General features: G+C 41.0%; 1 protein-coding gene across 1 annotated transcript in view; it reads left to right on the top strand.

Annotated features, from left to right (window-relative positions):
* GON4L (gon-4 like) overlaps positions 1–12,605 on the top strand; it is a 186,117-nt gene that overhangs the window by 114,947 nt on the left and 58,565 nt on the right. The window contains exon 11 of the mRNA XM_053703162.1: positions 5,754–5,847. Coding sequence (XP_053559137.1) covers positions 5,754–5,847 — 94 coding nt within the window. The remainder of the gene's footprint in view (positions 1–5,753; positions 5,848–12,605) is intronic.

The following is a 12,605-nucleotide window of genomic DNA, read 5'->3' on the forward strand; positions in this document are numbered from 1 at the left end:
CTTGTGAGTCTCCTTTTCTGATTTTTCATCAGGATAAGGCGGTGTTGCGAACTTCTTTTAAATTTTTACCTAAGGTTGTGAATTCTAACAACATTAGTAGATAAATTGTGGTTCCTTCATTGTGTCCTAATCCTAAGAATTCTAAGGAAAGATTGTTGCATTCTTTGGATGTAGTTATAGCTTTGAATTATTATGTTGAAGCTACTAAAAATTTCCGAAAGACTTCTAGTCTATTTGTTATCTTTTCCGGTTCTAGGAAAGGTCAGAAGGCCTCTGCCATTTCTTTGGCGTCTTGGTTAAAGTCTTTGATTCATCATGCTTATGTCGAGTCGGGTAAAACTCCGCCTCAAAGGATTACAGCTCATTCTACTAGGTCAGTTTCTACTTCCTGGGCGTTTAGGAATGAAGCTTCGGTTGTTCAGATTTGCAAAGCAGCAACTTGGTCTTCTTTGCATACTTTTACTAAATTCTACCATTTTGATGTGTTTTCTTCTTCTGAAGCAGTTTTTGGTAGAAAAGTACTTCAGGCAGCTGTTTCAGTTTGATTCTTCTGCTTATAATTTCAGTTTTTTTCATTATAAGATTTAAACTTTGTTTTGGGTGTGGATTATTTTCAGCGGAATTGGCTGTCTTTATTTTATCCCTCCCTCTCTAGTGACTCTTGCGTGGAAGATCCACATCTTGGGTATTCATTATCCCATACGTCACTAGCTCATGAACTCTTGCTAATTACATGAAAGAAAACATAATTTATGTAAGAACTTACCTGATAAATTCATTTCTTTCATATTAGCAAGAGTCCATGAGGCTCACCCTTTTTTGTGGTAGTTATGATTTTTTTGTATAAAGCACAATTATTCCAATTCCTTATTTTTTTATGCTTTCGCACTTTTTTTATCACCCCACTTATTGGCTCTGCGTTAAACTGATTTGTGGGTGTGGTGAGGGGTGTATTTATAGGCATTTTGAGGTTTGGGAAACTTTGCCCCTCCTGGTAGGAATGTATATCCCATCAGGTATATATATATAATTTATCAGGTAAGTTCTTACATAAATTATGTTATTTATTTAAAATAGAGTATATGCGTTCTTTATTAAAAGAAGTGTTAATTACTTTGGATATTGAGGTAACCAGTACTCTTGACGTTCAGTCTAATAAACGTTTAAATGCTGTTTTTAAACCTCCTGTGGTTTCTACAGGGGTTTTTCCTATTCCTGAGGCTATTTCTGGTATGATTTCTAAGGAATGGAATAAGCCAGGTACTTCTTTTATTCCTTTTTCAAGGTTTAAAAAATTGTATCCTTTACCAGCAAAATCTATAGAGTTTTGGGAAAAAAAAATTTCTTGCTAAACGTACCACTATTCCTATGGAAGATAGTACTTCCTTTAAGGATCCTTTAGATAGGAAGCTTGAATCTTATCTAAGGAAGGCCTATTTATATTCAGGTCATCTTCTCAGACCTGCAATTTCTTTAGCTGATGTTGCGGCTGCATCAACTTTCTGGTTGGAGAATTTAGCGCAACAGGAATTGGATTCTGACTTGTCTAGCATTATTCGCTTACTGCAATATGCTAATCATTTTATTTTTGATGCCATTTTTGATATTATCAAAATTGATGTTAGATCCATGTCTTTAGCTATATTAGCTAGAAGAGCTTTGTGGCTTAAATCTTGGAATGCTGATATGACATCTAAATCTAGATTACTATCTCTTTCTTTCCAAGGTAATAATTTATTTGGTTCTCAGTTGGATTCTTTTATTTCAACTGTCACTGGGGGAAAGGGAGTTTTTCTGCCTCAGGATAAAAAAAACTAAAGGTAAATCTAAGGCTTCTAACCATTTTCGTTCCTTTTGTCAGAATAAGGAACAAAACTCAATCCTCCCCCCAAGGAATCTGCTTCCAATTGGAAGCCTTCCTCAAATTGGAATAAATCCAAGCCATTTAGGAAACCAAAGTCAGCCCCTAAGTCCACATGAAGGTGCGGCCCTCGTTCCAGCTCAGCTGGTAGGGGGCAGATTAAGGTTTTTCAAGGATATTTGGATAAAATCTGTCCAAAATCATTGTATTCAGAGCATTGTCTCTCAAGGGTGTCGAATAGTATTCAGAGTAAGACCTCCTGTGAGAAGATTTTTTCTTTCACGTATCCCAGCAAATCCAGTAAAAGCTCAGGCTTTCCTGAAGTGTGTTTCAGACCTGGAGTCTTCAGGGGTAATCATGCCAGTTCCTCTTCAGGAACAAGGTTTGGGGTTTTATTCAAATCTATTCATTGTCCCAAAAAAGGAAAATTTATTCAGACCAGTTCTGGATCTGAAAATTTTGAATCGTTATGTAACAGTACCAACTTTCAAGATGGTGACTATAAGGACTATTCTGCCTTTTGTTCAGCGAGGACATTATATGTCCACAATAGACTTGCAGGATGCATACCTTCAGTTTCTGAGATTCTCTTTTCTAGACAAGCATTACCAATTTGTTGCTCTTCCATTTGGCCTAGCAACAGCTCCAAGAATCTTTTCAAAGGTTCTGGGTGCCCTACTCTCTGTAATCAGAGAACAGGGTATTGCATTGTTTTCTTATTTGGACGATATCTTGGTACTAGCTCAGTCTTTACGTACTGCAGAATTTCACACGAATCAACTAGTGTTGTTTCTTTGGAAACATGGTTGGAGGATCAATTTACCAAAAAGTTTCTTGATTCCTCAGACAAGGGTCACCTTTTTAGGCTTCCAGATAGATTCAGTGTCCATAACTCTGTCTCTAACAGACAAGAGACGTTTAAAATTGGTTGCAGCCTGCCGGCACCTTCAGTCTCAGTCATTCCCTTCAGTGGCTATGTGCATGGAAGTTTTAGGTCTCATGACTGCAGCATCGGACGCGATCCCCTTTGCTCGTTTTCACATGAGACCTCTACAGCTTTGTATGCTGAACCAATGGTGCAGGGATTATACAAATATATCACAATTAATATCCTTAAATCCCAATGTACGACACTCTCTGACATGGTGGATAGATCATCATTGTTTAGTTCAAGGGGCTTCGTTTGTTCGGCCAACCTGGACTGTGATCATAACAGATGCAAGTCTTTCAGGTTGGGGAGCTGTTTGGGGATCTCTGACAGCACAAGGGGTTTGGAAATCTCAAGAGGCGAGATTACCAATCAATATTTTAGAACTCCGTGCATTTCTCAGAGCTCTTCAGTTTTGGCCTCTGTTAAAGAGAGAACCGTTCATTTGTTTTCAGACAGACAATATCACAACAGTGGCATATGTCAATCCTCAGGGTGGGACTCACAGTCCCCAAGCTATGAAAGAAGTATCTCGGATACTTGCTTGGGCGGAATCCAGCTCCTGTCTAATCTCTGTGGTACATATCCCAGGTGTAGACAATTGGGAGGCGGATTATCTCAGCCGCCAGACTTTACATCCAGGGGAGTGGTCTCTCCATCCAGATGTATTTTCTCAGATTGTTCAGATGTGGGGTATTCCAGAGATAGATCTCATGGCCTCTCATCTAAACAAGAAACTTCCCAGATACCTGTCCAGGTCCAGGGTTGTTCAGGCGGAAGCAGTGGATGCGCTGACACTTCCTTGGTGTTATCATCCTGCTTACATTTTCCCGCCTCTAGTTCTCCTTCCAAGAGTGATCTCCAAAATCATCATGGAACAATCGTTTGTGTTGCTGGTGGCTCCAGCATGGCCACACAGGTTTTGGTATGCGGATCTGGTTTGGATGTCCAGTTGCCCGCCTTGGCCACTTCCGTTACGGCCAGACCTACTATTTCAAGGTCCGTTTTTCCATCAGGATCTCAAATCATTAAATTTGAAGGTATGGAAATTGAACGCTTAGTACTAAGTCATAGAGGTTTTTCTGACTCAGTGATTAATACTATGTTACAAGCTTGTAAATCTGTCTCTAGAAAGATTTATTATAGAGTTTGGAAGACTTACATTTCATGGTGTTCTTCTCATAAATTCTCCTGGCATTCTTTTAGAATTCCTAGAATTTTACAGTTTCTTCAGGATGGTTTGGATAAGGGTTTGTCTACAAGTTCCTTGAGAGGACAAATCTCTGCTCTTTCTGTTTTATTTCACAGAAAGATTGCTATACGTCCTGATATACACTGTTTTGAACAGGCTTTAAGCCTGTCATTAAATCAATTTCTCCTCCTTGGTGTCTTAATTTGGTTCTGAAGGCTTTACAGGCTCCTCCATTTGAACCTATGCATTCTTTGGACATTAAACTACTTTCTTGGAAAGTGTTGTTCCTTTTGGCCATCTCTTCTGCTAGGAGAGTTTCTGAGCTATCTGCTCTTTCTTGTGAGTCTCCTTTTCTGATTTTTCATCAGGATAAGGCAGTTTTGTGGACTTCTTTTCAATTTTTACCTAAGGTTGTGAATTCTAACAACATTAATATAGAAATTGTTGTCCCTTCCTTATGTCCTAATCCTAAGAATTCTTTGGAAAGATCCTTACATTCTTTGGATGCGGTAAGAGCTTTGAAATATTATGTGGAAGCTACTAAAGATTTCAGGAAGACTTCCAGTCTATTTGTTATATTTTCTGGTCCTAGGAAAGGTCAGAAGGCTTCTGCTATTTCCTTGGCTTCTTGGTTGAAACTTTTGATTCATCAAGGTTATTTGGAGTCGGGTCAGGCCCCGCCTCAGAGAATTACAGCTCATTCTACTAGATCAGTCTCCACTTTGTGGGCTTTTAAGAATGAAGCTTCAGTTGATCAGATTTGCAAAGCAGCAAGTTGGTCTTCTTTGCATACATTACTAAACTCTACCGTTTTGATGTATTTGCTTCTTTGGAAGCAGTTTTTGGTAGAAAAGTTTTTCAGGCAGCTGTTTCAGTTTGATTCTTCTGCTTTTGATTTAAGTTTTTTTCTTTCAATTATGAAAATAAACTTATTTTTTTGGTTTGTGGATTAATTTTTTCAGCGAAAAATGGCTGTTTTTATTTTATTCCCTCCCTCTCTAGTGACTCTTGAGTGGAGATCCACACCTTGGGCATTTCTATCCCATACGTCACTAGCTCATGGACTCTTGCCAATTACATGAAAGAAAACATAATTTATGTAAGAACTTACCTGATAAATTAATTTCTTTCATATTGGCCAGGTTATGATGTTTTGTATAAAGCACAATTATTTCCAAATTTCTTTTGTTGATACTTTCTACTCCTTTCTTTATCACCCCACTGCTTGGCTATTCGTTAAACTGAATTGTGGGTGTGGTGAGGGGTGTATTTATAGGCATTTTGAGGTTTGGGAAACTTTGCCCCTCCTGGTAGGATTGTATATCCCATACGTCACTAGCGCATGGACTCTTGTCAATATGAAAGAAATTAATTTATCAGATAAGTTCTTACATAAATTATGTTTTTCCTTACAAGATAGGTGTTATTAGAGCACATTAAGGCAGGGCCTTTCAATTATCCCAAACAAGTCTGGGTGATTTAACCTTGTTAGAATATTGCTTTTTAGCTCAGTTTGCAGGCTTGTTGAGCTAGTCTTCTCCACAATGGTTCCAATGCTGCATCCATAGCTTAGTAAATGGAGCCCATGTCTCTACTTCTTGGGCAGTCAAGAAGGTATTTCTTCTGAGGACTTATGAAGTATGTTGCAAGGAAAGAAAGTTTTTATTTTTCTGAACATAAATAGCATTTTAAAATTAATCTTTGTAACAAAAAATTAAAAAAAGATTTGTTCATTTATCTTCCCTGTTTTTTGGGTTTTTTGTTTGTTGTAGACATGTGAAAGCCGTTCTCATAAGAGCAGAGACACAGTGGAGGGGTCTGTATCTCAGAGTGCTTTACGCCAAGGATCTGTCTCAAAAGATACCGGTAAGTAGACTACTACAGACTCTAAAGGTTGTCCAGTATTTTTATTGTCCAAACTACTCCCACATTTGTTTCTCACATTTTTCCATGTGTGTCTCATCTTGTGTATCTCCTCACAAACCTTCTCCCTTACTGTTCTTCTTAATATCTCTGTTTCTCCAACATAGGTGTGTCCGGTCCACGGCGTCATCCTTACTTGTGGGATATTCTCTTCCCCAACAGGAAATGGCAAAGAGCCCAGCAAAGCTGGTCACATGATCCCTCCTAGGCTCCGCCTACCCCAGTCATTCTCTTTGCCGTTGTACAGGCAACATCTCCACGGAGATGGCTTAGAGTTTTTTAGTGTTTAACTGTAGTTTTTATTATTCAATCAAGAGTTTGTTATTTTAAAATAGTGCTGGTATGTACTATTTACTCTGAAACAGAAAAGAGATGAAGATTTCTGTTTGTATGAGGAAAATGATTTTAGCAACCGTTACTAAAATCCATGGCTGTTCCACACAGGACTGTTGAGAGGAATTAACTTCAGTTGGGGGAACAGTGAGCAGTCTTTTGCTGCTTGAGGTATGACACATTCTAACAAGACGATGTAATGCTGGAAGCTGTCATTTTCCCTATGGGATCCGGTAAGCCATTTTTATTCAGACAGTAAATAAGGGCTTCACAAGGGATTATTAAGACTGTAGACATTTTCTGGGCTAAATCGATCATATTTACACATATTTAGCCTTGAGGAATCATTTAATCTGGGTATTTTTTGTAAAATAATATCGGCAGGCACTGTTTTTGACACCTTATTCTATAGGGGCTTTCCCTAATCTTAGTCAGAGCCTCATTTTCGCGCCGGTATGGCGCACTTGTTTTTGAGAAAAGCATGACATGCAGCTGCATGTGTGTGGAGCTCTGATACATAGAAAAGTCTTTCTGAAGGCATCATTTGGTATCGTATTCCCCTTTGGGCTTGGTTGGGTCTCAGCAAAGCAGATTCCAGGGACTGTAAAGGGGTTAAATACAAAAACGGCTCCGGTTCCATTATTTTAAGGGTTAAAGCTTCCAAATTTGGTGTGCAATACTTTTAAGGCTTTAAGACACTGTGGTGAAATTTTGGTGAATTTTGAACAATTCCTTCATACTTTTTCGCAATTGCAGTAATAAAGTGTGTTCAGTTTAAAATTTAAAGTGACAGTAACGTTTTTATTTTAAAATGTTTTTTGTGCTTTGTTATCAAGTTTATGCCTGTTTAACATGTCTGAACTACCAGATAGATTGTGTTCTGACTGTGGGGAAGCCAAGGTTCCTTCTCATTTAAATAGATGTGATTTATGTCATAAAAAATCTAGTAAAAATGATGCCCAAGATGATTCCTCAAGTGAGGGGAGTAAGCATGGTACTGCATCATCCCCTCCTTCGTCTACACCAGTCTTGCCCATACAGGAGGCCCCTAGTACATCTAGCGCGCCAATACTCCTTACTATGCAACAATTAACGGCTGTAATGGATAATTCTATCAAAAACATTTTAGCCAATATGCCCACTTGTCAGCGAAAGCGCGACTGCTCTGTTTTAGAAAATACTGAAGAGCATGAGGACGCTGATGATATTGTTTCTGAAGGGCCCCTACACCAGTCTGAGGGGGCCAGGGTGGTTTTGTCTGAGGGAGAAATTTCAGATTCAGGAAAAATTTCTCAACAAGCTGAACCTGATGTGATTACTTTTAAATTTAAGTTGGAACATCTCCGCGCTCTGCTTAAGGAGGTGTTATCCAATTTGGATGATTGTGATTATCTGGTCATTCCAGAAACACTATGTAAAATGGACAAGTTCCTAGAGGCCCCGGGGCCCCCCGAAGCTTTTCCTATACCCAAGCGGGTGGCGTACATTGTTAATAAAGAATGGGACAGGCCCGGTATACCTTTCGTACCTCCCCCCATATTTAAAAAATTGTTTCCTATAGTCGACCCCAGAAAGGACTTATGGCAGACAGTCCCCAAGGTCGAGGGGGCGGTTTCTACTCTAAACAAGCGCACCACTATACCCATAGAAGATAGTTGTGCTTTCCAAGATCCTATGGATAAAAAATTAGAAGGTTTGCTAAAAAAGATGTTTGTTCAGCAAGGTTACCTTCTACAACCAATTGCATGCATTGTCCCTGTCACTACAGCCGCGTGTTTCTGGTTCGATGAGCTAGAAAAGGCGATTATTAGTAATTCTTCTTCTTATGAGGAGATTATGGACAGAATTCGTGCTCTTAAATTGGCTAATTCTTTCACCCTAGACGCCACCTTGCAATTGGCTAGGTTAGCGGTGAAAAATTCTGGGTTTGCTATTGTGGCGCGCAGAGCGCTTTGGTTAAAATCTTGGTCAGCGGATGCGTCTTCCAAGAACAAATTGCTTGACATTCCTTTCAAGGGGAAAACACTGTTTGGCCCTGACTTGAAAGAGATTATCTCTGTTATCACTGGGGGCAAGGGCCACGCCCTTCCTCAGGATAGGTCTTTCAAGGCCAAAAATAAACCTAATTTTCGTCCCTTTCGCAGAAACGGACCAGCCCCAAGTGCTACGTCCTCTAAGCAGGAGGGTAATACTTCTCAAGCCACTCCAGCCTGGAGACCAATGCAAGGCTGGAACAAAGGAAAGCAGGCCAAGAAACCTGCCACTGCTCCCAAGACAGCATGAGATGCGGGCCCCCGATCCGGGACCGGATTTGGTGGGGGGCAGACTCTCTCTCTTCACTCAGGCTTGGGCAAGAGATGTTCTGGATCCTTGGGCGCTAGAAATAGTCTCCCAAGGTTATCTTCTGGAAGTGATTCATCCTGTTCCATTAAAAGAACGAGGGATGGGGTTCTACTCCAATCTGTTCGTGGTTCCCAAAAAAAGAGGGAACGTTCAGACCAATCTTAGATCTCAAGATCCTAAACAAGTTTCTCAAGGTTCCATCGTCCAAAATGGAAACCATTCGAACAATCCTTCCATCCAGGAAGGTCAATTCTTGACCACGGTGGATTTAAAGGATGCGTATTTACATATTCCTGTCCACAAGGAACATCATCGGTTCCTAAGGTTCGCATTCCTGGACAAGCATTACCAGTTCGTGGCGCTTCCTTTCGGATTAGCCACTGCTCCAAGGATTTTCACAAAGGTACTAGGGTCCCTTCTGGCGGTGCTAAGACCAAGGGGCATTGCTGTAGTACCTTACTTGGACGACATTCTGATTCAAGCGTCGTCCCTTCCTCAAGCAAAGGCTCACACGGACATAGTCCTGGCCTTTCTCAGATCTCACGGATGGAAAGTGAACGTGGAAAAGAGTTCTCTATCTCCGTCGACAAGAGTTCCCTTCTTGGGAACAATAATAGACTCCTTAGAAATGAGGATTTTTCTGACAGAGACCAGAAAAACAAAACTTCTAAACTCTTGTCGGATACTTCATTCCGTTCCTCTTCCTTCCATAGCGCAGTGCATGGAAGTGATAGGTTTGATGGTAGCGGCAATGGACATAGTTCCTTTTGCGCGCATTCATCTAAGACCATTACAACTGTGTATGCTCAGTCAGTGGAATGGGGACTATACAGTCTTGTCTCCGAAGATACAAGTAAATCAGAGGACCAGAGACTCACTCCGTTGGTGGCTGTCCCTGGACAACCTGTCACAAGGGGTGACCTCCCGCAGACCAGAGTGGTCATTGTCACGACCGACGCCAGTCTAATGGGCTGGGGCGCGGTCTGGGGATCCCTGAAAGCTCAGGGTCTTTGGTCTCGGGAAGAATCTCTTCTACCGATAAATATTCTGGAACTGAGAGCGATATTCAATGCTCTCAAGGCTTGGCCTCAGCTAGCGAGGGCCAAGTTCATACGGTTTCAATCAGACAACATGACGACTGTTGCGTACATCAACCATCAGGGGGGAACAAGGAGTTCCCTGGCGATGGAAGAAGTGACCAAAATCATTCTATGGGCGGAGACTCGCTCCTGCCACCTGTCTGCAATCCACATCCCAGGAGTGGAAAATTGGGAAGCGGATTTTCTGAGTCGTCAGACATTGCATCCGGGGGAGTGGGAACTCCATCCGGAACTCTTTGCCCAAATCACTCAACTGTGGGGCATTCCAGACATGGATCTGATGGCCTCTCGTCAGAACTTCAAGGTTCCTTGCTACGGGTCCAGATCCAGGGATCCCAAGGCGACTCTAGTAGATGCACTAGTAGCACCTTGGACCTTCAAACTAGCTTATGTATTCCCGCCGTTTCCTCTCATCCCCAGGCTGGTAGCCAGGATCAATCAGGAGAGGGCGTCGGTGATCTTGATAGCTCCTGCGTGGCCACGCAGGACTTGGTATGCGGATCTGGTGAATATGTCATCGGCTCCACCATGGAAGCTACCTTTGAGACGAGACCTTCTTGTTCAAGGTCCGTTCGAACATCCGAATCTGGTCCCACTCCAGCTGACTGCTTGGAGATTGAACGCTTGATCTTATCAAAGCGAGGGTTCTCAGATTCTGTTATTGATACTCTTGTTCAGGCCAGAAAGCCTGTAACTAGAAAAATTTACCACAAAATTTGGAAGACATATATCTGTTGGTGTGAATCTAAAGGATTCCCTTGGGACAAGGTTAAGATTCCTAAGATTCTATCCTTCCTTCGAGAAGGATTGGAAAAAGGATTATCTGCTAGTTCCTTGATGGGACAGATTTCTGCCTTGTCTGTGTTACTTCACAAAAAGCTGGCAGCTGTGCCAGATGTTTATGCCTTTGTTCAGGCTCTGGTTAGAATCAAGCCTGTTTACAAACCTTTGACTCCTCCTTGGAGTCTCAACTTAGTTCTTTCAGTTCTTCAGGGGGTTCCGTTTGAACCCTTACATTCCGTTGATATTAAGTTATTATCTTGGAAAGTTTTGTTTTTGGTTGCAATTTCTTCTGCTAGAAGAGTTTCAGAATTATCTGCTCTGCAGTGTTCTCCTCCTTATCTGGTGTTCCATGCAGATAAGGTGGTTTTACGTACCAAAAGTTGTTTCTAACAAAAACATTAACCAGGAGATAGTCGTGCCTTCTCTGTGTCCGAAACCAGTTTCGAAGAAGGAACGTTTGTTGCACAATTTGGATGTTGTTCGCGCTCTAAAATTCTATTTAGATGCTACAAAGGATTTTAGACAAACATCTTCCTTGTTTGTTGTTTATTCTGGTAAAAGGAGAGGTCAAAAAGCAACTTCTACCTCTCTCTCCTTTTGGTTTAAAAGCATCATCAGATTGGCTTACGAGACTGCCGGACGGCAGCCTCCTGAAAGGATCACAGCTCCTTCCACTAGGGCTGTGGCTTCCACATGGGCCTTCAAGAACGAGGCTTCTGTTGATCAGATATGTAGGGCAGCGACTTGGTCTTCACTGCACACTTTTACCAAATTTTACAAGTTTGATACTTTTGCTTCTTCTGAGGCTATTTTTGGGAGAAAGGTTTTGCAAGCCGTGGTGCCTTCCATTTAGGTGACCTGATTTGCTCCCTCCCTTCATCCGTGTCCTAAAGCTTTGGTATTGGTTCCCACAAGTAAGGATGACGCCGTGGACCGGACACACCTATGTTGGAGAAAACAGAATTTATGTTTACCTGATAAATTACTTTCTCCAACGGTGTGTCCGGTCCACGGCCCGCCCTGGTTTTTTAATCAGGTCTGATAATTTATTTTCTTTAACTACAGTCACCACGGTATCATATGGTTTCTCCTATGCAAATATTCCTCCTTAACGTCGGTCGAATGACTGGGGTAGGCGGAGCCTAGGAGGGATCATGTGACCAGCTTTGCTGGGCTCTTTGCCATTTCCTGTTGGGGAAGAGAATATCCCACAAGTAAGGATGACGCCGTGGACCGGACACACCGTTGGAGAAAGTAATTTATCAGGTAAACATAAATTCTGTTTTTCATATGGTCTCTTTACTTATGATGCTTCCTCAGATGCTAATGCTGTTCCACATTTTACTTGAAAAAGCAGCCTACAAGGTACTAGTTAACATGTGTTGCTAATCACCCCATGTTACTTATCCAAACTCATTACCATATTCTTCTAAACAAGAAAAATATACTTAATTTATAGTCTACTAAATATCCTTTCAATAGTTGTGGGAAATAAAAGTATATCTCATAATGTATTTGTGTTTCTTATTTAAAATAACAGTTAAGAAGTGTCTGCGTTTTAGCCAATACCCTACACTATAGGCCATGATCATTAGTGGCATAGTGGACAGCTTGCTCAAGACTTCATGAGAGTTCTGGCTACAAATGTGATGTCACAAATGGGCGGGAGCAGTAAAGGAGCTGGATGACGGAGGTTGCTCAAACTAATTTTTTAAAAGTTGAAAGCCATAAGCCCTAAAAATGTTTTGAAAAGTAAAAATCACCAAACATAGGGTTTTGCTGGGAGGGGGACTTTATGTATAGAAAACCCCAATACATTTTATTTTTAAGTGGACAAGTCCTATTTTAAATAAATATGTAAATTTTGTCTGAAATAAGGTGATCCCTGTGGTAACAGTGAACACCTGCTAAGAAAGTGCTTTTATTTCTGCACTGGCACAAAAGTTCCCCACTGTTTCATATGCTAATCCCCAAAAGCCTGTATAGGGCTACTCTTTCAAATATGACCACCCATGATGACAATTTAGTAAAGTGATCACAGAAGCAACAGTTGTCACCTGCCTATTTTCAATGTATTTATTTACTAATATCTTAACAAAAATATATTTGAACAATTTTTTTGCATCTGCTTAAATGTCATGT

The sequence above is a fragment of the Bombina bombina genome, chromosome 1 (assembly GCF_027579735.1).
Source record: "Bombina bombina isolate aBomBom1 chromosome 1, aBomBom1.pri, whole genome shotgun sequence".
Classification (NCBI taxonomy): domain Eukaryota; kingdom Metazoa; phylum Chordata; class Amphibia; order Anura; family Bombinatoridae; genus Bombina; species Bombina bombina.